The sequence below is a fragment of the Indicator indicator genome, chromosome 1 (assembly GCF_027791375.1).
Source record: "Indicator indicator isolate 239-I01 chromosome 1, UM_Iind_1.1, whole genome shotgun sequence".
NCBI lineage: Eukaryota > Metazoa > Chordata > Aves > Piciformes > Indicatoridae > Indicator > Indicator indicator.
In genome coordinates, this window is record NC_072010.1 from 116,761,197 (window position 1) to 116,788,070 (window position 26,874).

Sequence of the window (26,874 nt, forward strand, 5' to 3'; positions counted from 1 at the left end):
CGTGATGAAGACATTTAAAGCCTCACAGGCTTTCTCATGAGTAGCTGTCTTTCATGCCTCGCTCTTATTAGCACGGCAGATGAATTTACACACACACGCCCGTTCCTCACAGCAGATGCCGCCGCTGTGAAACGCATCTGCTCTCACCTGCGCCACAAACACACGCTGCCACGGACACCCGTGAGGCTCCGCACTCCCACCTCCGCATCTTCATCCACGTCCCGCCCGGCCACAGACTCCGTGGCGTTTTGAGGCGGGCGGCCGGCCGCCCGAGGAGCTGGGTAAGGGTCGAGCGCGACAAACCCCAGAAGGAAACCGGAACCCCAACCGCAGATCCCCGCTTGCTCGCCCTTTAAGGATTTCGAAAACTTTTCTCTCCACCGTGCCGTCAGGCTTCGTTAGCGGCAGCTACGGGCCGGGCCGGGCCGGGTCGGGAAGTTTCTTCGGCGGTTGTCGGGCTGGAGCAACTTTTCCGCATGGTGCTTGGGCAGCCAGAGCCGCTCCGGCTGCTCGGGGGCCGTACGGCAGAAACGCGAGGAGGAGCTCAGTTCGGGGGAGGGGGAGATGAAGCTAGGGCGTGGGGAAGCCGCTCCCTTCTTCCTCCTCCTCCTCCTCCTCCCCTCTCGGTTGCTCCAGTCTGGCAGCTAGGCGGCCGCTGCCTCCGGCCGGAGCCACTGCAGTTGGGAAGCTTCCCCCGGCCCCTGTGCTGCTGCTGGGATGGGGACGCCGCTGGCGGCTCCCGGCCTCCTACTTCTCCTGGCCGGCAGTGCTGGCTTCTGCCGGGCTTTCTTCTTTCTGCCGCTCCGTGTGTCGCACCCGGCCGCCCCCAGCGGGTCGCCGCCTGCCCCGGTGGTGTTGCGGCCGGCGAGCGACAGCCGACAGCAGGATCCCCTCGGTGGCGCGGACGGCTTGGCCTTGGCCTCGGATCCCGGAGGCACCCTCAACTTTTTAGCCATGGTGGAGAATCTGCAGGGAGACTCCGGCCGTGGCTACTACCTGGAGATGCTGATCGGGACCCCGCCGCAAGCGGTAGGAGCGGACAGGGGGCTGCGGGCTTGGAGGGGGAGGGCAAACTTTTCCTTGGTGAATAGGAGTCTGCTACCCTCCCCCAGCCTAAACACAACTTTCTCCCGGTGCTCAGTGCTTGCGCCTTCCCAGCCCCCCTCACCCCGAAAGATGGTGCCGGTGCCTGGCGCGGGGGAGCAGCGAGTTTCTGCGGGCCGGGCCGGGCTTGAGGCGCGTCCCCGTCCGCCCTCCCAGGGCCGCGTGGGAGGTGGCGGAGCCGTGCGGGGAGCAGCGATGGGCAGTGGCTGCCGGCCGGAGGCTGCCTGTGAAACGTGCGGAGCTGGTCCCTGTTGTCAAGCTGTCTCATGGCGTTTAGATTCGAAGCGAGTTGTTCTGTTAGTCGAAATGTCTGTGTTTTAGACGACGAGGGTTCTTTTGGTATTCTGTTTTTTAAGAGGCTTCGCGTTGCGATTGGGTGCTTTGACAGAGCCTTCTGGGTGCCTCCGGGAGAATCACTCGAAGTCTTCCTGCTAAACTAAGCAATGGCTAGGGAAAACTAGCCCCTTCTGTCGGGAATTCGTGTGTTACTCATTAATAACGCGAAGAACGTGTGTGGGGGGGATATTGTTTTCAAATAGACCATGTTTCCTTTAATTTCCCCCATCTGCCTTCACCAGCATGGCTGAAGTTTGGGGGGTTTTTTTTGTTTGTTTGTTTTTTTCAACGTAGTTGCTCTTTCATCTGTGTCATGAGATCCCTGGAGGAGCAGTGCTGGGCTGGTGGTGGGGATGACTAGTCAGCTGAGTGGGGATTAATTTCCTGAAAGCCCTCGGAGCTTTCTCTCAAAACTTTGTGTTCGCTTGGGGAGTTTAGGTCCTTGCATTCTCAGCGTACAAACACACACACACACACACAAAAAAAACCCCTTTATTCTCCTGCTTTAGCTTCTTTATGCAGCAAAAGCCACTGAATGCCAAGATGCCTAGCCAACAGGGAGCACTCAGCCATTGTGACATTTTTCGGTTTCTGTGCGCTTTTTTTTTTAACTCCTTGTGTGCAAGAGGCTTGGCCACATCATCGTTCTAACTGAAATGTTTGACACTGGGATCAATACATGTGTTGAGAAAGGGTGGTGTTGTTTTATGATCAATAGATGTTTAGGAAAAAATGGAAAAGATAACTAGGTTTGATGTATCGAGGTGTGGCTTGATAGCCACAGAGGCCATGAAATAGTTTTTTCCTCTATGTTGTGTGCTGCTTATTTGACTAGTTTTATTAGTGTGGCATTGTGTGCACTTCATTGCTACAGGGAATGTTCAATCTTGGTTTCTCCCAGAATCAAGATGCCAGATTTGATTGGTTTAATAATCCAATTCGTATTATGCAAGAAATTATTTTAGGTAGAAAACGTGACTATCAGGCATATAATGTCTTTACATGTCTAGAGAGGTTCTGAAATTAGAAGGAATGGAGAAGGAAAAAGATATTACAGTCTTTTTATAACGTGACTAGAGGTCTAAGAGGAAGAAGTGGGCTGCCATCAGCTTCACTTACACTTAACAGCTAGTATTATTTGTATTACATGTGATGTAAGATTTGAGATAAACTTGCCTCAGTGATGGTTTGTTTTTTTTTTTTGGGGGGGGGGGGGGTCCATCTGAAGACAATAAAACCACCCTTGAGTCTGTTTGCAAAGCTTTTTTGAGCAAGTTCTTGCAAAGTTAATTATTTAAAAGACAACCACTGGTGTTTAGCACGTGTGAAGTTTTATTCACGAGTAGGCCCACTGAGGTTGTAAGCAAGGTTATAAACGTGCTTCTGTTTCCAAAATCAGATCTTGGTGTATAGTGACTCAGTAGAGCACAGTTAAAATTTATTCTCTCCTTTTGATGGAGACGAATTTGTTATCTCCTTCTCTGCTTGAAGCTGGAAGACTTAAAGATCATAAATGTTCTTGTTGCTTTAATGCTTTGCAATGAAGAATATAAAGCTTGGTGGTCACTGCAGGCTACTTGAATCCTTCTACTAAAAGCAAGTGTCTTGATACTACCAAGTGCTGGGATCATGTTAAACTCCTTGGGCAAGCAGTCACAGGAGTCAGAGCAGGTCATGATTAGGTAGAAAAAGGAGATACCTCTCTTGCTAGTTTAAATGCTCCTCCCAACCTGACTTTGCCTCATGTTAGAAGTTGCCCTGTGAAGTGATGCTTGGACATTTTCCTTTGCTCCTGCTCCCCTCTGGCATGGGACCTTCCCCCAAACTAACTCCTTTCCTTGCCAAGGCCCCTCCCAAGACTGCCAAGCCTGTGGAGGGGGTAATGCTGCCCTGGTGTTTTGCCAAGGAGGAAGAAGGATACTGGCAACAAAGAAGTGCATTGAAGAGGAACAGCTTTGCTTCTACACTGTCTGAACAGAAAGGTGGATGGCAGAGCTGCTGCTCCAGACGGCGTTGCAGAATCATAGACTCAGAGTTGCTTTGGTTGGAAAAGACCTCTAAGATCAAGTCCAACCATTTTCACAACCTGCTACTTGGTCTTGGTCCATTACTGCCTTATTTGCATTTACCCATCCCCTCTCTGTAATGGATCAAGACCAAACAGCAGGTTGTGAAAAGATGCACAAGACTTAATGTCTCATTTACGATAGTGTTGATGGCTGGTAACTTTCAAAGTGTGTGCTTTAAGTTTTGAAAGCTACTGTGCCAAGTATGGGGAATGAGCATTTGTGAGAGATTCCAGGACTCCTGCGCTTGCTGTACTGCTCAGTTGCATTTTTAGAAATTTTCCTTTTTACATTTCTGTTCTTGGAAGGAAGCTACTATGAAAGAATTTTGTCTTTAAGGTCATTTAAGGCACGCTGTTTGGCTTTCGTTCCAATTCTGATTTGTCATATAGCAGATAAACACAGTACAGAACTGAGTTTCACAATGGCAGTTCTGAAATACTTGTTCTGACGATATAAAAATAGAGCAGCTGTGTGAAGTCAAATTTATTTTCAAGAGAGAAAACTTAAGTGCAGTCAATCCAGTTTTGCAAAGGCTTTGCAGTGGAAGTGCTTCTGATCATTTCTAGTTTTATGATACACTATCCTTCCTAATAGTACCAGATCTCCAGGCTAGCTACCAGCTTGGTGTCAACTGTCATTACTGCCATTAATTCTCACTCATTCACATGCACATCTACTTAAGAATTAGGTGAAAGGTGGAAAAGAAAGTCTATTGTATTGAAGAGTCTGATATATTTGTCTCTTATTTCATGGATGTATTATGTGTCCTACTTGTAACAGATTGTGGTTTACACCTGTCTGTATAGGTGCACTTCTTTCAATTGCAGATTTAAATAAGAGGTGGCAAGAGCCCAATATGAATTGTGTGTTCTGTTCTTACATTTTGTTTCCTTATATAATCTGATGGAATTCCTTTTCTCTATCTTTTATTATTTTGCCTGCCCTGAGATTATAAGTACTGTGAGGTGTTAAATCAAAGATCATTTAGGGTTTTTCGCTATCTTCACTGCAGTTCTCTTCTTATTTTTGTTCCTCCGAGGACCTGTTGACCACTAGAATTCTTAAGGCACCACATGTTCTTCACAGCTTTCTTGAAATCCATGTGGACTGCACTGAATGTTTGCAAAGAAAGTGCTGTTGCCTCATCTTGCCTTTTGTGCAAGTCTTCATTGTATGAAGTAGTGGCAGTCCTGCTGGTCCTACTCTCTTTCTGAATTGTTTTCATTGAGACCATGTAAATGTTACTCCTGAGACCTGAGTCACATAGCTGTGGTCTCTGACTTGTGTTCTGAATGCCACAGCTCCTTTTTTTTTTTTTAATTTCAGTATCAATTTTTCTTTCTATGATGAAGAGATTTTGTTTATTGTTTTTCCTAGGGTGTGAGCAAAAACCTGTCCTGTAAACTTGCTCTGAAGTTTTAAGGCCAACACGAATGTTGGGTCTAATGGCCTTCACTGCAAAACACGAATTCCAGTTTCCATGCAACTGGTGGGAGGTTTTATTTCCCTCAATTTATTCCAGCTATTAAAGAATAAAAATGATAAAGAAGCACATATATTAAACACCTCAAATGTGTCATGGACTCTTAAAATTTATAGCTTGGTATTTTGAAGGTGATGAATGCACACATTAAATTCTGAACGTACAGCCATTCTTCCTTAATTGTACATAGCTCTTACTTCCTGAGTGTTGAAGGAATAAAGAGGAAGGATTTTGTAATTTCATTGCTTCACTAGTCTTGCTATATTGGGTGATAAGGGCTTGATTTTTGAAGCTGTGCTCTTCCATAAGAAGTGAAGCTCTGCTTTCTTAATGCTGTTATTCTAGACACAAGAAGTTTTGGAAACATGATGCAAAATATTCCTGTTGTTAAATGATAAATTGAGCAGATTTTCGTTGTCGTGTGCCTGCAAAATTAAAAAGACAAGGATCCGAAGGCCCTAAGATGGGGTTAATACAGTGGTGACTGTGGTGCAGTGGGCTGTAATGTATTTTTGACTAAAGACAAAGCAAACTAACAGGTTTGGATTGGCAGAACAGTCCCTGCCTTTACAAATTAGCATTCTGGCACCTTCTTCCATACAAAATCAGCCTTCACAAAAGGAGGTGGTGGAGCCTGTACTGTAAAAATAACCCAAAACATTGCAATGAATTTGCCCTGAGTATAGCATAATTAGTGTTTGTAGGAAGGCTTTGCCATAATCTGTTTGTGAGATGCAATGCCCTGCAGTGCCTCTTCCCAGAGTGACTCTGAATGGAAGAGATTTCATTGTGGCTGTTCTGCAGGAGCTGCTTTTCTCCCAGGGTCAGTTGAATTAGAACCCCACTAACTGCTCCTTTAGAGGTGCTTTTCCTCCATCAGAGAAATGGTGGAAGCTTTGTTACCCAGGGTTGTCAACCATAGCAATTGTGCAGTCAGATCATGAGAGGTTGGGAAAGAAGATTTGCGAGGGACAATGGTGGTGGTTGTGGCAGGTGTTGGGTTCACACTTTTTTTGTGTGCTCCATGCATTTCATTCCCTATCGAGGCAAAAGCATCAGTTGAATTTCGAAAGACAAAAATAGAGGGTGAGCTAATAGCTATTTTACCTATTATTAAGGAATAAATGAGTTGGGATTTGGAGAAGAGATGAAAACAAACTAGTGGGCAGAAGAAAACCCATGTGGAATTCCCATATGTTTGGATGTTTGAGATTACTAAGGAATCTTCTGGGGGGTTTTGTTGTCAGGTTTTTTTTTTGTTTGTTTGTTTTGTTGTTTGGGGTTTTTTTGTTGGTTGGTTGGTTTTGTGTTTGGGATTCTTTTTGTTTCGTTTTTGGGGGTTTTTTGTGTGTGGCTTTTTTGTTGTTGGGTGTTTTTTGGTTTTGTTTTGGTTTTTAACTTTTATCCCCTTCCTCTGACCAGAAGGATGTGAAACTCTAGGTGTAGTGTCTGGTAAGACAGATTTAAAAACTCCTATACCCTGCAAGGGTCTTTATTTTTGTGAAGGGCACTTACAACTTTGATTCTACAAGGACATGTTAGCTATTGCATTGCTTCCACATCTTATCATCTTTGAAAATTTCTCACTTACTGTAGGTGAAGTGAGTCTGACCTGAAATGTTATCTGATCATTGTCAAATATAGCTACATTTGACAAAGGAAGTTGATACAATGGCGTACCAAATCACAGAATGTTAGGAAGGGACCTCAAGAGATCATTGAGTCCAAGCCCCCTGCCAACGGCAGGATCACCTAGGTTAGTCCATACAGGAATGCATCCAGGCAGGTTTTGAAAGCCTCCAGAGAAGGAGACTCCAGAACCCCCCTGGGCAGCCTGTTCTAGTGCTTTGTCACCATCTCTGTGAAGTTTCTCCTCATGTTAAGGTGAAACTTTCTGTGTTCAAATTTTCATCCATTGTTCCTGGTCTCATTACTGTGCATCACCAAAAAGAGATTGGTCCCATCCACTTGACACCCACCCGTCAGATATTTATAGACATTGATCAGATGCCCTCTGAGTCTTCTCAAGACTGAACAGCCCCAGGTCTCTCAGTCTCTCTTCATAGGGGAGATACTGAAGCCCCCTCATCATCCTTGTGACTCTCTCTAGCAGATCCCTGTCTCTTTCTTGAATTGGGGAGCCCAAAACTGGACACAGTACTCCAGGTGTGGTCTCACCAGGGCAGAGTAGAGGGGGAGAATAACTTCCCTAGACCTGCTGGACACACTTTTTTTGTTGCATGCCAGGATACCATTGGCCCTCTTGGCCACAAGGGCATATTGCTGCTCATGGAGAACTTGCTGTCCACTAGGACTCCAAGGTCTTTCTCCATGGAGCTCCATGGTACCCATATGCATATGCTTATACCCTTGCCACATGTGCATCTCCAGTATGAATCAGACATGCATCTCTCTCTTTTCTTACTGGCTGTAAAATACAGAGTTAATAATAATTTGTGTAAATAAGTGAAGGAACTCGTTATTCCTGTTTCTGACCAGATTAGGACTTGAGATCAGATCTTCAAAGTAAAGGAGGCAGCACTCAGCTGCCCCAGAAAAAGGAAGTTTTTTTTTTTTTTCCTGCCATTGATGCAGCCGTCATATTATCTTGCTGCTTTTCACCCTGGTTTTGCTGCATGGATCTGAGCTTGTGAAACAAATGCAGCATGTGTTTTACAGATACCAGAGTGCTGTTAAAATCAGGAGTTTTATACTTGAATTTTTATCAGTTCAGTGTCCTTCAAAGCATTTGAAATAGCCCAGAACTAAAATAGATTTTATTCATGATTTTTTGCACATGAGTTCCCTTAGTTTTAAAATCACAAGTTAGCTGACTCTCTCCTCATATGCCTAGATTGTAGTCACCTGTGTGACTGGATTGCGGTGTTAAAGAACCAAGCTAGTAGAAACCAGCTAACTAGGGTCACTAACAGTCTAGCTGTGACAACAGGGACCTCTGCACAAACAACCTACTGTGCTTTGTGCTTTTCTGGGTGGCTCCGCAACACGCAGCGAGTTCCATTACTGCTGGCGGCACCTAAGGTAGCTCAAGCATCTCTGCATCAGCCTCGCGTTCTGGTATTGCTAAGGCAGTGGCTGCGTGGTCTGCACAGCAAGGACTGCACCAGCCCACAGCTGCTCAAGAGCCTCGCTGAGGAGCTTGGTAAAATGCCCATGGCATAAAAGTTTGGCGGCTGAACGTGCCACTGTCTGTGCACCCAGCTCATTCTGAGGACTTCCTCCAGGCATGGCTGTCGCATGCTTTGGACTGCACTGATTCGAGAGCAGTAATGTAGCAAAGTCAGCTCTCATGCCTCCAGAAAGCCTTGGGCCAGAGTCAGCATTTGCTCCCTCTTTTGCAGATGTTTGATAAAATAATACCTTTCTCCCTGGCCCCCCTTCTCTCTCCTCCTTCAGAGTTCTTCTTTGTTCTTCCTTTTGCCATTCTCCTCCTCCTGCTCTCACTATCTTTTTATGCCTTACAGGGAAGGTGTAGGGGGCAGATGTTCTAGAGCTTTGTTTAGTTTTCCAAAGAGTACTCCTCAAACAGGTGAAACCTGTGGGGTATAGCAGAGGGAATTTGAGGAAAAGAAGCTAGATAGGAAGAATGTTATTTGAGAGAAAATTACAATTCACTGAATAAAATTACTGTCATAATAAAAAGTCTATTTTTAAAGGAATCTGTTAAGATAGTAACTGTACTCTCTAATCCTTTATTTCCCTTCACAGTGCTTACTAATAATTTGAAAATGTGAAAAATAAATTACTTGTAGTTTTTGTCCTTTTTGGTCAAATTGTGAATACTAAAATTAGTTAATTTTATTTAGCTTTATGTTTGGTTTATTTTTTTTGCATCTACTTACTAGTGAAAATTGCTATTAAGCTAGGCCGTGTGTGTTTAGGGAAAATGTTGGTCTCAAAGTCATTGCTAGTCTGGTTTCATTTTAAAAGGGGAAAAGCACTAACACTGCAGTAGCACATGGTAAGCTTCTCCTCCTGAAAGATATAAAGGAATCCAGGGATCTAAACTGCTTGATAACGCTGTGTTTACTCAGTGTTTTTTTTGTTTTAAAGAAAAACAGAGGACAACTCGAGAACTGAGAGTGAGCGCTTGACTTGAGGAAGGGAGTGTAAGCCACCTTGCATTAAAGGTCTCCTGCCATTCAACAGATCCAATTACTTTTTCCCTTTTTGATAGCCACCTCTTAGATGATCCCTTGATACTTGTTAGTGGATCTGCCTGCAAGAGTGGTCCTTTAGAAGACCTCATAGCCTGCTGTGGTGCTGCAGCTTGCGCTCGGGCTCATGTCAAGCCCAGATGTGAAAATTTTCATGCCTACCTGTGCTCTGTTTCTTACTTTGCTACAATAGGAAGCTTCATGCCAGAGAACATTAGCCATTTGGGGCTTCTAGAAAAGCAAAAGGCTTGCCTGCTAAGGCACGTTGAAGTATGGGTCTTGCGTGTCCCCCTTTGAAAATTTTATTGTGATATTAGAGAAGGAAAGAATACATTGTGTCAGCAAAAGGTAAATTTTGAAGATTGCTTTTGGCAATCTCTTGGCAATAGTTTTGGGATAGAAAATAATACACTAGGTTGTCTATTTTGACTGCAGACTTCAGATCTATTTTCTAATTTGTGACTTTACAAAATATTGAGAGAGGTGGGGTTTTTTTCTCCTTTTTTTTTTTTTCTACCTAATGGGAAACTTTACTTCCAAAATTCTGTTATGATACTTGTTGGTACAGAAACCCTGACTGTTGGGGTTTGCAACGTAAGAAATTAACAGTTGTGGCATCTTTTCAAGATGGAGCATGCTATGCCAATTTGGAAGGTCTTCAGGGCAGTATTAGCTACCATGCTGCTTAAGCATGGTATGGAAAGACCTGTGCTTTTATTCATTGTGCTGTCTAGTAAATGTCTGCTGTGGGTAAGAGTGAAATGCGAGGTGTGTTGAAAAATGATTCATCAATCCTACTTGCACATTTCTGTTACTAAAGTGATTTTTTATTTAATTCATTTTTCTTCTCGGTGAATCTAAGGTTGCAAATAAGATGAAGGAGTCCAAAGGTGGTTACAGTGTCCAAAAGTCTGAGAAGTGCTGTAGCAAGATGACATCTGATGTACTCACAGTGCTTCAGTTTATCTGTCACAGAATAATCTTCTCATTACTTCACAGATGCAAAGTCCTTCAGGGAATAACACAAACATTTCACATCATCCGAAGTGCCAGATTTTTGCATTTGGACTGCTGAGATAAATAATGTATGGGGAGGAAAAAAATTCAGAAAATTTCTCAGCAGCTGCAGTTATGAATGCTGCAGTGAGTTACATGTTCCAGCTAAAGTTAACTTTAATTTGCACTCTGCTGAGTCTACAGATTAACCTTTTCATGGAAAGTGACTAGTGATACTACCCCTGCATTTTTGTTCAGGTTTGGAAAGTTCATCCACAGCAGAAGTGCACAACAGTGTTCACTGTTGATAATGGGCAAAATGCCACAATTCCAGTGGCCTGAGCACCATCAGCTCGTATGTAGGCAGCAACATGGCTACACTTGATGCCTTCCTCAGAGTGAATAAAATGTTAGAGCACTGGGCTTCTGTCGTCATCACTCCAAAAGTTGTAACCCCAGGCTGAGGTAGAAGGTAGCTTAGTCCTGCATGCAGGCTAATATGTGGAAGAATGTAAAAAGCTATATTGTGTTTTGTTGCAGTGTGTAGTAGCAGACTTCTTTGACCTGAAAGCATAAAAAAAAGACTTTTAAGTTCCTGCCCTACAAACTCAACCTGGTATCTGAAAATAAAGCTGTGTTCCTGCATGCCTCTGTGTTCTCTTGTGTAATAAAGATTTTTATAGTGGAACTTGGTTAACAATTGTAATGATGTATGAGCCACAGGCGAAGCTGGTTCATTTCCCAGAGCTGCTGCCTCTACAGTATTAGCCAGGGTAAAGAAGAAAGTGTGAATGTTTGAGAAGGAGAAAGAGAAATAAATGAGTCCAATAGCAAGGGGAGGAACATTGCTGCTTTTTTAAGAGAAGAAATAAATTTTTTAAAAAAAGAGTCTTATTTCACTCAAGAATCAAATCTGCCTTTTAAATTGCCTTGCCATATTTTAAAGTAAAAATGTTAGAATAGATATGAATATAAATTTTTTTTTCTTTTTAATGAATCAAATGCATTACTGTGACATTGTTGAACAGCTTTTTTTATTTTGACCTTTTTTTTTTTTTTTTCCTTATTGTGATCAAATAGCCCTTCCTGGTATTTTGGAGTAGAAGGCTGCTTTCTGTTTGTGCCTTTGAACTCCCCTTTATAATTCCAAAAAATACCATTGATGGCAAGCAAATTCTGCTCTTTGGTAATATCCTAAATAGGTCAGGTGGAATGGGAAGCAAAAGCCTTCTGTCTGTTGTATTCCCTTTATTAATTACCAAGGAAATAAAAATACCGGTGTTGCATCACCTTGTTTGTGCTCTGAGACCTGGAGCTGCCTGTGTACATTCCTGTGGCCACTTAAGATGGCACAGAGCAGCGGGCAGCTGCCTGACCCTGCACCTTTCCCCAGAGATGGGGCATGGCTTTTCTAGCAGGGAATACAATCAGAATAACTAAATTGTAGTCCTTGTGCTTGACATAGCTGGACTTGCTTTAGTTTTCCTGATTTCCTTGCTTGCAGCAGTGGATCCGGTCATGTCCCTTTGCTGTCCATATGGCAGTAACCCAATAGATGTGCCAAAGTATGTGACCATGGCTGTTTCTGGGCATAAATGGAGGTGGGAGCTGCTGTGGCAGGTGGAGAAGAGTTAGCGGATGGGTAAATGCAGAGACCAGGTTTTCTTCAGCTCTCCCAGCTGAAACATCCCTGTTTGGCAGTATGAAATACTGTAGCAGCTCTCATACCTTAAACAACATATGAGAAGTCCTGAAGTCCAAGGAGTTCATAGTTGGTTTTCCAAGGTGTGTACTAATTTATCTCTCCATATCCAACAGTCTTGCCTAATCCAGGGATCCCAGTGTGTGAACGCAAGATTGTTGGTACTGGTGTCTAGGAGGGAGGGACTACTTTCATAGCCATGACCTTGACTTAAGCAGCAAGGTGAGGGTTCCCTGTGTAATCAATGCCCATTGACTTTCCTGTTTTTGGAAGGTTGGTCATTTCACCAGTGCAGCATATGGATAGAGAAAGTCCAAGAAAAATTATGCTTATACACTTGGGTTTTGTTTGGGTGTTTTAGGGGAACAACTGGAAAATACCATATAAGCATTCAAGTGTCCTCTTGAAGAAAAGCTCTAAAAAAAGCCATACACAAGCCCTTCCTGAAAATAGGCAGTAAGTGTGGCTAGAAAGACTTTATAAAGAGCAGCCCTGCTGTATGGGTGCAGAAGTGCTACTGGGAGCAGCTTGTTCTGGGAAGAATGCATAGACCTGGTGTGTTAAGTGTCCTGCATTCACCTCCTAGCAGCTGTCCAGCCTTTGAAAAAGCTTTGCTAGCAAACACTCATCTTCAAAACATCTTGATAGTGGGGGGAGGGGGGGAAATCCTGAAAAGAATTGTGTCATTAAGGGAGTGAGTTGATGGGGAGAGAAAAGGGAAGAGAACAGATCCAGTGTGCGCCCTTCTCAAAACCTTGATTTTTATCACTTGCTGTCCTGCAAACTTCCTTTCCTTACTACCTGACTCCCAAACGTAGCCTTTTTCCAAGTTAATCACTGCCTTCAAAAGCTTCTTAAATATTGCAGGAGCGGTTTTGGCACTTGGTTTCACATCTCCAGTGTGATTTGAAATCCAGTTAAATTTGAGATTCAGATCCTTGGTGCAAGGGAGACCTTTTAATGTAGATAGAAATAAAGGAGTGAGGGCCACAAAGATGATCAGAGGGTGGGAGTGCCTCTCCTATGGAGACACCTGAAAGAATTGGAGCTGTTTAGCCTGGAGAAGAGAAAGCTCTAAGGAGCCCTTGAAAGCTACATTTCCATATCTGAATAGGACCTACAGGAAGGCTGGTGAAGGACTTTAGAAAGGCTTGTAGTGATAGGATAAGGAGTAATGGCTTTAAACTGGAGCAGAGTAGATTTAGATTGGATGAAAGGAAGGAATTTCTTTACAATGAGAGTGGTAAAATACTGGAACAAGTTGCTCAGGGATGTACTTGAGGCCTCAACCCTGGAGACATTCAAGGTCAGACTCAATGTGTCCCTGGGCAGCCTAATCTAGTTGGAGGTGTCCGTGCTCACTACAGGGCAGTAGGACAAGATGACCTTTGAGAGTCAATGCAATGCAATCTGTGAATCTCTCCTGAGAGGCTTCTGCCCACTGCTGAAGGGAGGGATACTGTGGTGTCTTTAACTACGGGGAGATTACAAAAAAAAAAAACATGCACAGTGTTCATGATGCTAGAGATACCTCCTAGTCTACACCCAAGAACATCGGAAATGGGTTTCATAAGCTGAAGTCTGAAACGCGACTCTTGGTTCCCAACGTGACTTTGTTATTCCCAAATGGCACAGTAAACACAGGCAGTGACTCACAGCGTAGAAGCGTGTACAGCAGGAGGAAGGTTTAAAGATTAGTCAGTTCAAACTTCCTTGAGTTTACTTAGTACAGCTTGGCTCTGTCCAAACGTGTAAAATTATTGTAGTCTTACAGCAACTGCAGTTGGGGGATTGTTGCTTTGGTTTCAAAACATTTTTTGGATAGAGTTTTTGGGTTGAGTGAGTGAGTTTGTTTTTCAGACAACAGTTTCTTTGATCCTAATGAACAATAGAGGTAACAAAAAGGGTGGCCTGACAAAAGAAATTGGAAGTTAATTTTGGAGAGCCAAAGCCTCAGAAAATTGAAATTCAGAACTGTATGCAGTTTCAAATTGTAATAATTTGCTGACTGTAATGCATTAATATAAGCTGATAATTTCCTTTAAAGAAACAAGGAAAAAACAACTCAAAGCAAAACAACCTCCTTGGGTATAATATTCTGGTATTCTTAAAGATAGTGTATTATCATGATGAGTCCTTTTCTCTCTCTTTTTTTTTTCCCCCCATAAAAATATACCCCTCTAAAACTGTTTGGCATAAGACTGTGTTTTCCCTGAAGTATCACGCTCTAAGTAGTACTGGTAAATAAAACAGACATAGCAGACATTTAACCTGAGACACTGGAGGTGGATGGTTTGTTGTTTTTCAATGAGGTGGTTGTGGGTTTGGTTTGTTGGGCTTTTTTTGCAGAGAAAGTTTAGCTTCAGGTCAACTGAAATAATTTGTCAGTGGTTTTCTTCAGGAATGCAGTGAGATGGGCTATGGTTAAGCACATGTGCTTGGAGGCTTGTTGAAGGAGCTGAGGACAGTGAAACCCTTTTCCAGTAGCTGGTGGTTTCTGTGCTTCTGCATTGTGAAATACAATTGTGCAGCCCTTTCCCCACCTCTGCCACCCTCCTTTTCACTGTGGAGCTGTCTCTCTCTTCACATCCTCCTGCAGTGCCCATATCTCCATGGACTAGTAGCCATCTGATGTTGCTTGCCCTTGTTCCAGAGTTCAAAATCCTGCTGAGCACTGCCCAGCAGGTCTGCTCTGAAGTGGCTATGCTTGGTGTTTTCACAGTGAGGAAGAGGTTTAGGTTGAGAAAATGTCTATGGAATTGGTAATGGCATTCCTGAGTGTATCTCCAAGAGTCAGACTGGTGTTAGGAACAAACTTCAGGCATTTCTTCAGTTTCTTTAACTGAATTATTGAATTAATAGCTGTGTATCCAAACCCCTTTGGCTGCTGTGTTCTCAAGGGAGGGAAAGGTGGGCTCTGAATGAAATGCTCAGTAATTCATAGATGTGGCAACAGAGCTTAGGCATAGCATGTCTCTAAACCAGGGCTGCATGGGCACTGGGATTCTTCATGAGTCTTGCAGTTAGATGTGACAGTTGATCGCAGTGCCATTTGGTTTACAGTCTCCTTTTTTTGTTAGTGCTGTACAGTAATTAGCAGAAAATGAATTAATTTAATTCCTGTACACCTACTAAAAGGTGGAACCATGCTTTCAGACTTAACAATACCTCTGTGTGTACCCTAGTGCAAATAGCTGATGTCTTCTGCATTCATTCCTAAATTTCAGGGAGTGTTTATGGTTGGTTGGATGGGGTTTTTTTCTTCCATTTATCTAGACACTCATTTATCTTTCAAGAACATATTTAATACAAATATATATAGATTTTCCTCACTGAAATCTGTGAGCACTTGGGTGCCTTACTGTTCTTAGTGAAAACTAACAGTATACTTGATACTAGCTTGTTGCCAGCTACACTGGAAAGGCTGATGAAGATACCCCTTTTATTTCTGAAAGGTGAAGTTCCTGGTGGGGGGGGGGGTCTCTGTGGCAACCATGTGTCTGTTAGAAGACTATCACAGTTTTCTTTAGTCTTCTCAAACCAGCTCAACACTTTCAATGGCTATTTACAGGTGAGATTTTTCCAGATGTCCAGATTATTTTTGTTACTGAACTTTCTCTAACTAGTTCAGATTTTACTTAAAATCTACTGCCTGGAGTGGGGATTGATTTCATCTGTAGCTGCTTGATATGAAGGGTTGCTTCACACACCCTAGTTTTCTGTCAGCTTTAGGGTGTGATACGGGAGAGGGACTTCTGTCTGGGAGGAAAAAAAAAGAGAAAAAGTTAATCTTTTCTGAAAGGGCAATGAGACAAAATTGCTACGATTCACACGGCTCTAAGATAAGCAAGTAATAGCTCATGTTCAACAGCAAAGCATGTTCATATAGCATGAATAGGATGGATGTATTGTATGATAAATCTAGACACAGCAAATAAATTTCAGCCTGAAAAATAAGACACTACATGAGACAGCATGTGCAGAAAGAATGCTAATGCTTAGGGAGCTGAAGGCATTGGCAGAGAGGATAGCACAGAAATGAAGAATAGATATTTTGGTTTGTTACTGGGATTGATTGGCTGCTCTTTTTTTTCTTTTTTTTTTTTTTGTGTGTCTTTAAACCATAATAGCCTTCCCTTATTGTCAAAATGATAATATATATAAAGCACTTCCTGTAATATTTCTCTTCAAAATGACTATTCATCAGTCCCAGAGTCAGATGCTCATATTTCAACTCACAATTTAGTTTAGCAAGTTTGTACTTCAGAGCAATCAGTCATTTTAGCATTTGTGTTTTTAATACAGATCTCAACTACAGAAGCACACAGTGCTCTTAAGCACGGATAGATTGGCTAATCCAGATAGTACTTTGTAATCTTTTGGCAAAGAAAGAGATTATTGCTTTTCAGAGGGAAAAAGAAATAAACTACTCCTCCCAGTCTAGCAGTGAAGATCATGAAAAGATTGAGGACAAAAGACCTTAATCTTCTGCTGAGCCCAATGCAAGTGTGAGAGTTTCCAGGGCGAGCTGAGCGGTTTAGCTGGCTGGGGGAGAGAGGGAATCATTGAATGGGTTGGGTTGGAAAAGAACATAAAGATCATCTAGTTCCAAACCCCCTGCCATATGTGGGGACACCTTCCACTAGACCAGGCTGCTCAAAGCCCCATCCAGCCCGATCTTGAACACTTTCAGGGAGGGGTCATGCACAGCCAGTTCCCAGTGTCTCACCACCTTCATCACAGTGAAAAACTTTTTCCTTACATGTAATCTAAATCCTACCCTCTTTCATCCTAAGGTCATTATCCCTTGTCTTGTGTAAAGGCTGTATAGATATGGGGTCTCAGTCCTGACACTGGCTGGGAATGTGGAAAGGGGAATGGCAGTGAACACTAAACCTTCTCTGGTAGGCTTGATCTGCTGCTGCCCCAACAAGCATCCATTTGTCTCTTGTTCTCCTGCTTACTCCACAACCTACAAACACACCATAGTTTCTGTGCCATTGCAAAAGTAGGAATTATCTTTGGTGATAGACTTGACTTTCTGGTTTGGCCAAACTTTCATGCTACAATCCATCACCTTCCTCTGTGTCCCCAGTGTGACGTTGCAGTGAAACATGGGCACCACCTGCTGAACAAACAGCATTAGAAAATCATTAATCTCTGTTCCATTTTTGTTTTCCACAATGCCTGTCTTCTCTTGACTGCATAGTTAAACCCTTAAGACTATGGGAGGATTTTCTTTGGAGGTAGTAGCCTATAGGTCTGTTTTCTCTGCTGTGATGACCTCTGTCAGTGCATCACAGGGAATACTTACCCTCCTGGACTCAGCTTTAACATGTGGCCCTGCCCTCTTCCTCCTCAGAGGAGCTGTCCAAGCTTCAGAGAGTCATTTGACTCTGGATTGGGTGGTTTTCCATCATCACCAGTAGCCATGCAACTGTCCACCAAAAAGTTGAGTTGTTCTTTGGATTCATCAGCTTAGCGCTGGTGAGGCCACACCTGCTGTGCTGTGCCCAGTGCTGGGCTCCGCAGTACAAGAGAGACATGGACATACTGGAGAGAGTCCTGTGAAGGGCCATAAAGGCATTGAAGGGATTTGAACATCCCTCACATGAGAAAAGGCTGAGACAGCTGAGACTGCTCAGCCTGAGGAAAAGAAGACTCAGGAAGGATCTCATCAATGTACATAAATACCTAAAGATGTGTAAAGATGACAGAGCCAGGCTGTTTTCAGTGATGCCCAGTGACAAGACCAGAGGTAAGAGGCACCAGCTGAAATACAGGAGATTCCTGCTAAAATGGGAAAATTAACTTTACTATGGGGGAGACTGAGCACTGTCACATGTTGCGCAGGGAGGCTGTGGAGTCTTTGCATTTGGAGAGATGCATGAAAGCTGTCTGGGCACTGTCCTGGGCAGCTGGCTCTAGGTGGCCATGCTTGAGCAGGGGATTGGACCAGTTGAGCTCGAGAGGTCCGTTCAGGCTTAATCATTCTATGAAGTGCTGCAGAGCAGTGAAGACTGGGGTGCTCCAGTCCAGGAGCTATTTATGTACAATGAAAAATGGAAGAGTCCTGTCACTGCCCCAGTCTTCCAAGGCAGCATGCTGATCTGTTGTACAGACCACCAAACTTCAGTCTTACCTTTTCAGTAAAATACGTATTCTTCTGCAAGCAAAAATGTTTTTTTATTTTGTTGTGGAAGCTTTTTCAGTTTATGTCTGACTTTGCAGGCCTCTGCATCTACACATTCTCTAACCCATCTTTAAATTGGTTTTATTTCTGTATCTTAAGAGGAACAAATCTATATTACAGCCCTGGCTTCTGAATTTGTTTATTAGAAAGTGGCTGCAAATGCTGATTCTGAATAATGCAGGGGAGAAAAAAGTGTACAGTAACTCTGTGCTCTATGCTTAAAAAGCCACTGTATATTTGTAACATTACTAATTTGTAGAAACAAATTGCCGAAATAACCCAGCTGACAGTCTGTGCCAATGATAACACGTAATAACTGTGGGCAAACACAGGCTATAGTTGCTAGTGTGTTTTCTTCTTCAAGTGATGGTTGTAAGCAATTCTTGCCAGATGGGCTGATCATGTAATTAGGAATAGTTGTGTTAAATGAGGCAGTATTTAAATTGGCAACTAATTTTCCTATCTATTAACCGGGCTGAAAAAGAAGAGCTGTTAACCAAATGATTTCTAGTTGCAAATCCTTGACAAGAAATGCAGCACTTTGCACTGGTTTTGAAGCACTATCTAGTAAATCATTTCCTATAGGGTTTATTATGTGTGGGATGAAGTAAGAGAGGGAGTTTAAGAGATGTTCCAGGCCAAGCTGGATGAGGTCTTGAGCAGCTGAGAGGCATCTATGGTGAGGAGGTTGGAGTAGATGATCTCTAAGGTCCCTTCCAACCTAAGCTGTTCTGTAATACAAGTTCAGGGATTGTTAAATGGGGTAGACCTCTACTAAGCCAGTACATCATGTTATGTGGTAACAACTCATGAGCCAGTAATGGAATGCTTCTTATTTATAGTCTTTACATGTGGACAAAAGGGAAAAAAAAAACAAAACATTTTTACTTTGTGATAGTTCACTGTGTGGCATACTCCATCAAGCAGAGTAGGACTATAAGCCCTATTTTAAGTACGTGTGTGGGAGAAAACTTGAAAGCACAGCAGGACAAGATTTTGAATGGCATATGAGCCATTCTCTTTGTTAGGAATGGGAGAGAAGGGAAAAGGGGCACCCTTGAGCCAAGTTAAAATCCCAGAGAAGTCATGTACACTGGTAGTTTTCATCATGAACTCTTAAGGAGCCAGCTTCTGGGTCTGCTGGTTTGTGTGCTGGAAGCTATCAATTGCCTTATCATTAAGACTTTGACTGAACCTCGGAGTAAATGTAAGGCTAAATAAGATTGATTATTGTATTTATGACCCTATCTATGTAAATGATTTTCCCCCCCTATGCTTCCCCTTGCTGAAGCAAGAATGAAGAGTGGAATACATTTTTTTTTTCCCAGCCTCATTTCTACTGCCTAGTGGTGAAACTTTATTGCTTAACCTAAAAGGACCAGAAATGTTAACATGAAAATATAAAATAGTGGATTTTTCCATGGACCAGTCTTTCAGTGGAGATGAAGATTATCACTAGCTCTGTGTGGGTTACCCAGGGAATCACATCAAAAGCAGCAGTGCAACAGGATTGCATGCAAGCCTTATTTTCCACCTGGAAAATGCTGTGTATGCTAAACCATGCAGAGAGATGCTTCAAAGAAATGCATTATGCACTTACAGCCCATGAGACTTGTTTTGTATATTTTTCTGAAAGTTGCCAAAACCTCCTGACCTCAAACTAAGACAGGAAATAGAAACGTAGCCTAAGTCTAAGGGGTAGGTCAGAACAGAGGCAATGTCTGTCCCTGCTAGAGGATGTTAGCAACCTGTACCTAACAAATATGGAATGATTGCAACATTTTACCACATATCCTTGAAAATGGTGAGGAAGTAACATTCTGAATGCATGATGGGTTAACTGCAAATTGCTGTTCACAGGGCAGCTAAATGAGGCATAGATAGTGTCTAGCGTTGATGACGCTGCATTGATGCCACTTGCTACAACAGGGCAGGTGCCTGAACCACAGACAGATGAAGCTTTGCTGAATGAAAAAAAAAAATGACAGATCAATAGGTAATTTTTGTTCTGATGTCAGAATACAAAAAACATACAGCAATAAAAAGCTTAAAAATACTAAAGACATAGCAGTAAGTTAAATTATTGAAGCAGGATGCCATCAAAGTACTATTTGATATTAGTGCTAAATCAAGCACTGGAAAATTTGAGGGATCCTTGAAGTATTGACAATGTGTTTGACTTCCAGTTGAAATAAATCATTATGACTGGGTTTTATTCAGTGTCTCTACCCCTTCAGAGTAGAAAAAATAAAAATGCATGGCCTAAGGTGGCTTCTGCTTGTAATGTTGGTGACTTTCAGTAAACAGGTTTGGATTTGGTTCTATTTATAAACACAACTTAATGGCATATAGATAAGAGTGTCAGATTTCTTCTGTAAGTTTGTCATGGCAGAGGTGGATGTTTGCTTGTTCTATTGCTAGGGATCTTTATGAAGCTTATTAATAATAACAGCAACACTATTTCCATATAGGAAATGTATCCAGCAAAATAATCTCCAGGTATGATGCTAGGTGCAGATTTTATGTCCCACTGCTGTGGCAAAGGTGACCTTCAAGAGGAAAAAGCAGCCTTTTGCATTTGCTGTCTGCTTTCTGCTAGATAAGTCTAAAATTGAACTTGGAAGCCACAATAAAAAGAACACCCAGGGCTTTCCTTCTGTGCCTCCAAAAGTGAAAGGAAGGTAGCTTTTCGTGGTTTCTGATGCTGGTCACGTAATCGGTCAGCAGTCTTTGGACAGTTTTTCCTTCATAGCTTCTTTCAGCTGTGTCTTTCCAGCCTTGGCTTCTGCAAAATCTGACTTCATCTGACAACCTCTGACAAACCAGGGTAATCACTAAGTAGTCCACTCTCCATGACAGGACATGAATCATTTGAGATGGCCATGGTAAACCCAAGGAACCAGCTCCACCTCCCCAGGAAAGCTCTGATTCACCATTTCTGGGGCTTGAAAGAAGGCAGGTACCACTGCTATTGGTGCTGATTTGGCATCAGGGTCATCTGTGCCTGTGACAGAAAGGTAAAGGCACAGAAAGGTATGACCATTCCCCAGCTATCACATTGCAGAGCTCAGTGAATCAAGGTGATGTGCCATTGATTGCAGTTTTCATTAGTAAGCTGGGTCATGAAATCCAGAGGCTGGAGAGTGAGTATGCAGTTTTCAAGGGGAGGGCAGGGCTGACCTCTGGAGATGGGACAGGATGGGTAGCCCTAGACCATAGCTTCTTTGGTTGCCACCCCGTGATTCACCAGAGCTTGTCTGAAGCTCCCCCAGTAGCACCATTAAACTGGCAGCAGGCAGTATAGACTAAAGCTAGGCTCCAGTGCTGACCACATGAAAGTGATTCTTAATGAGACGTGGAGACACCAAAGAAAATTCAGACCCAAAGGCTAACCAGGAAAGAAAGAGAACTCAGTAGGTTATACCCATCCAAAATGAGCTTCTAATCACTGGCACTATTGTGAGAACTACAATAAATCAGTGTCTGCCCCAGCTGCCTGCATCTCATTAAGCACAAACATGTGGATAGAGAATGTCAGTCTCAATAGTGATCTGTCATCTGAATGTTGCTGTGCTCGAGTGGGCTGGCACTTGCATGGTTAGCTAGCTTTGTATTTTTCTTTGTTCCTTTTTTTTTTTTTTTACTTGGGTTTTGGGGCTTTTTTTGTGTGTGTGTATGTGTAGGAGATACCCATTTTCTTTTGGAAATGTTGATTTGCCCTGTACTATATGAGTAGTAAATTTGCCCTTTTCAGTGATTTGTGAATTTAAGGTGTGGGGGTAAAATATCTTTCATATTTAGTGGTTTGGGGTTTTTTTGTGGTTGGGTTTTTTCCCCAGATCGTCCTCAGTATATGGTGTCATGCATATTACTGAAGCTAGGGCAACACCTACATTTATTTATGCAGCTGATGTAGTGTCCATTACTCCAGCATCACAGGCTGCCTCAGAAAGTCTAATTAATTTAAGCCCTGCAGCACCCCTCTGAGGCAACTTTTGTTGGTCTTGATAGATGCACACGTTGTAGCTGCTCTTTGTTATTTATTTTTTACCATGATTTCTATCCCAGAGAGGAGTTAAAAATGAATATTTCTTACTTTGTGAGGTAGTTGAAAAAAAATGTCAGGCTTTTGATATCATTGAAATAAAGTATGTAGCAAACTTTGGATTTTATTGCAAGCCATGACTCAGAGATTCTTATCTGCTTTTAAAGCCTCAGCTCCTGGAGCCAGGTGGACTTGTAGATGGCCTTTTAATTTTAAAAGTCTGTGTCTAGCTTGTGTGGTTGCAAAATAAATTTTAATGTATTGTCTCGGCTTAATCTAAAATCTGGGATGCAGTGAGGCAGTTGACTAAAGTTGTAGGTTTGTTACTTTTTAGTCTTAATTTTTTTTGCATGATGAGGACTGGGAACACCAACGACAGTGTGCAGTTCAGAAGAGGGTCCCATGGATTAATAGTTGGGTTTCTGTTCATGTTTTCATTTCAGAGCTCTTCAGTCCTATACTATATTAACTAGAATAAACAAGGGTAACCACCTCTTCCCTCCACCTCCATAAACAAACCAAAGATGTTCTGGACATCAACGCACAATTTTTGTTATTTTTGTTTTGGTTTTTTGTTTGGTTTTGGTTTTGTTTTGTCTATGCTTGCTCTTAAACTTATTTACACAGTATTCAGCTTATCTTCTGTAAATGTGTTATCCTCCTTTGTCTTCACTTTCCTTTCTGAGCTCAGTCCTGTTTCTCCACTTCCTTTGACAACATTTACCCTTCCCACGTCCACTTTCAGTGTTAGATCCCAAGCTAACTCATGTGTTAAGGAGTGATGAGGACTACCAAAGTGCCTGATTCAAGCTAGCTTTAAACCAGGGGTAAACCACTTTTCACGTCTCACTCCCTCCTACACGAAAATTCTTGACTTCTTAATATTTTTCTGGGGAGCAGGTACTCCCTACTGCCTAGGGCATAATTTTACAATTATGCCAGTCTGAGGCCACCCTGTCACCAAAGGAGGAAATTGCTCTTTTCTAGTGTCTGTTCCTACCATCTCTTTTCAAGTAGCTGTCTGATATGGCAGATTGCTATTATATTTTTAGTAACTGTAGGTGAGGAACCTGATCTGATTTACATCACAGCCCCATGGGGTACAAGTTCATATGCCTAAAAGCCCTAGGAAGCATCCAGCCAAGAGCAAGGGAGAAGTACGACTGCTGCTTTTGGTAGCAGTACAGTCTCCGACTGACTAAATGATCACTTAACAACACTTTACAATAATGCCATTTCAAAATCTCACTGAAAGACTGACCCTGCATCTGTCTGCTCACTTCTGTGCTGTTGCATTCTGCCTCGTGTTAGCACAAGCTGTCAGGCAGCTGTGGTGAACCAGCTTGGTTAACTGAGCCAAATGGGGAAAGGAGATGTCTCGTTTTATCCATGAGGTTTTGTAAGGCAATTTTTGACCTAAATTGTCCTCTCGATTAACTGAGCAGTTTAACACTCCTAGGCTACCTTTCAGTCAGTGCTTTTCATGGTGTTTATAGATCTGCCATCTTCATATTTAAATGCAGTGAAGGCTGTGTTAGGTTGCTGCTGCTCCAGACAAAACTGGGCATCATTCCTGTGCTCTCCAAGCCACAAGGCATCTTCATGCTTCTGCTTATTTCTGCTCAGACTTGCACTCCGCCCCTATCCTGAAACCTCGTAAACTCCAAGGCAAATAGTGCTTTAAACAGTATGCAATTCAGCTTGTGTCCTGGATGAGCCAGGTTGCCGAGACACATGGGTTGGGTCAAAAACAAATTCAAGGTGGTTGTGGGTTCCTCTGCTGGGAGAATATGGCCTATAAGGGTTTCCCCCTTCCAGAAACATGACCTTTTAAAACCCTTCTTCATGATCAACTGTTCTGAATGGGCTGCAGTATATCTTTCCCAAAAATGACACTTTGTATTTCTTTTTCAGGACAATTTTCACAGTTTTAAAACTAAAGGTAGTTTAGACAAAAAACTTGAATGATCTGTTTGTTTGTGTAGTTGGATATGCAAACCACTTCTCCTTTCTTCTCTTTCTGCAGTTAAATATCCTGGTTGACACTGGGAGCAGTAATTTTGCGGTAGCAGGTGTGCCTGATCCTGATGTCACCTCCTACTTCAATGCTGAGCTGTAAGTACCTGTTCTGCATGCCATGATGGGTTGGGATGTCTTTTAGATTCTGGCTCCTCCATATGCAAGAGGATGATAAGGCAGTTGGTGGGGCTCCTGTGACACCCTATGACAGTAGGATGTTTGTTGCTTGAATGGGAAGATTGGACTTGCAAAGTCCTGCCTAATACTATGAACAGTCCCACTCATGGCAGCACAGCTGAGCTCTGAGCACAGTGATGATTAGAGCTGGAGAAAAGGAAAGAAGATTACAGAGTAAAAAAACATTTGCAAAATAACATCAGTTTCAGTGAATTTCTTATCTGAACAATCTTGGAAGGAATCCAGAGTTTAAATATATTTTACTTAAACATACCTTATACAAAAATTAAACCCCAGTAGTTGTATCTGTTACTTGACATTTTGTCCAAAATCAAAATTAGTCAAAACCTAATTTGTACTTTAGAATGGCCAAGTGCTTTGATTAGTTGGTGATCTGAACAGACCCTGCTGAATCTGGTTGTTTATAGGATGCTGTTTGGTGGTTTTGATAGTCTTTGGTATGATTAGTATGAGCTGACGTTAGTCAGTTTTGTCTGTCTGAATCACTCTCCCTTCTTTCTTCTTTCCTTTCTGTCCTCTAGTTTCAGTTATTTCAGGTAAACTTTTTTAAAACAGTGTCTCTCTTTAGCTGAAGCATATGCATAAAAATACTTGGAGGACCAGAAGGCCAGAGAGCATCACTATTATCATTACCTCCTTATGTATTTTAACATGGGGGTTTGAATTTCTTTTACCCAGTAAGATACACTGGTGATAGAGGGAAAGTCAGTATTTCCATCTTGTTTACTAGAACAGCCCTACCTCCTGTCACATACTCAGATGTTAATAGAGCTATTTCACATCTCACTCTGGTATGACTCAGGTCTGGAAAGTCCGGAATGGGCAACTGAAAATTGTTTCTGCACTACTGCACAGTTTTACATGAAAGCTGTCCCCTTCCATAGGTAGTGGCTAGGGGAAACTTAATTGCCAGGAACTAAAAGCACAAGCATTCCTTCCACCCTTTCTCTTCAGTGATGTTATTTTGTCTGAAAGGGCAAGGCCTCTCTCATAAGAACCATAAAGCATTAGAAACAGCAGCAATGGTAGAGGTGGTTTGTTGAGAAAGGCTGTGAAATCACATGAAGGCTACAGTCTCTTGTCAGTGTTCTAAGCGTATGCTGTGCTTTGAGAACTCTGGTAGAAAGTTAATAATGAAAACTTGAAATTTAGTCCCTAAAGAGTTGAGTTCCTTGTAAAATTATTGAAACTCAAGTCATTACAGTCCAGAGCAATTTCTGGTTTGGGTTGGATTGATGGAGTACTGCAGTATGGTCAGAAAAATGTGCAACCATTAGCATGTTTGAACCTGACTACACCATGGTTCTTCTGTTTTAAATACTTTAAATATAATTGAATAAATAACATCTGGGAGGGATCCTAGCACTACTGAAATCAGCTAGATGTTTAAAAAATGTTTGCAAGGAACCTTTGTAGGTCACCTAGTGCATATGCCAAATGAGGCAAGGCTTTTACCACATCAGGTCAGTCATTGCACAGTCCAGCCAAGTCCTGTAAACCTTTAAGGATGGAGAATCCATTCTCTCCCTGGGCAGTGTGTTTCAGTGCTGTGCCACGCTCTTGTGGAGGAAATACGTCCCCTTGTCCAACTTGAACCTCACAAAATGTAACTTCTGGGTGTTGCCCCTTATGTTATTACCTGACATTGCAGAGAAAAGTTTGGCTGTCTTTGTAGCGGTCTCTCAAGTTGTAAACTGCCATAACATCTTTCCTTAGCTTTACAAAAGTAAAGCCTAGCTCCCCTCAGCCTCTTATCACAGGTCCTGTGTTTGTGGACACTAATCTGTCTGGTAGCCTTTTGCCAATCCCTCTTCTCTTCCTCCAGATGCCTGTTGAACTGGGTTCTCACAGCTGGCCACAGTTTATTCCTGCTGTGGTCTCACCAGTGCTGACCACAAGGTGAGAGTGTCTTCCTTAGATATGTTTCCTATGGCCCTCGAAATGTGGCCTGACATGGAGTTTGCTGTATGCACAGGGCAAGTACAGTGTTGGCTCTTATTCAGCCTAGTATCCACCATCACCCCAAATCCTTTGAGTTCTTTACAGTTGCTTCCCAGTCTGTCCTGATGGATGGTGTTGATTCCTCTCAAATATAAAACTTTGTGCTTCTTGTCGAATGCCAGGAGGTTTCTCTTAGCTCAGTCTTCCCATTTTTCAAGGTTCCTGTGGATTCAAGCTCTGACATTCATCAGGTCAACTGCTCCCCTTAATGTGGTGTCCTGTGCAAATCTGCTGAGGGTGCAGTCTGTCCATCCTGTAGGTTCTTAAAGAAAATGTTGAACAATTTTTCTTTCACTCGCAATCCATGGAGCACTATGTTTATCATGAGCCTAATTGTTGATCCAATGCTCACTGCCCTTTGGGTCCACTGGCTTAGCCCATCTTCAACCCACCCAGTGGTCTGCTTGTTCAACCTTCCAAATGGGAATGCCATGGGAGATGGTGTCAAAAGCCTGACTGTATAATTAGCATGTCCATATAATTAGCATGTCCACATAATTACTCCTTCATGTGCTTGGAAACAGATTCCAAGAGGTTGTTCTCCGAGGCT

The 26,874-nt window shown here is 42.6% G+C and overlaps 1 protein-coding gene across 1 annotated transcript in view; it reads left to right on the top strand.

The window, feature by feature from the left end:
- The first annotated feature begins 717 nt into the window (after positions 1–717).
- BACE2 (beta-secretase 2) overlaps positions 718–26,874 on the top strand; it is a 50,842-nt gene continuing 24,685 nt past the window's right edge. Inside the window, exons 1-2 of the mRNA XM_054382670.1 lie at positions 718–1,029; positions 24,133–24,221. Of these exons, the coding sequence (XP_054238645.1) occupies positions 718–1,029; positions 24,133–24,221 (401 nt within the window). The remainder of the gene's footprint in view (positions 1,030–24,132; positions 24,222–26,874) is intronic.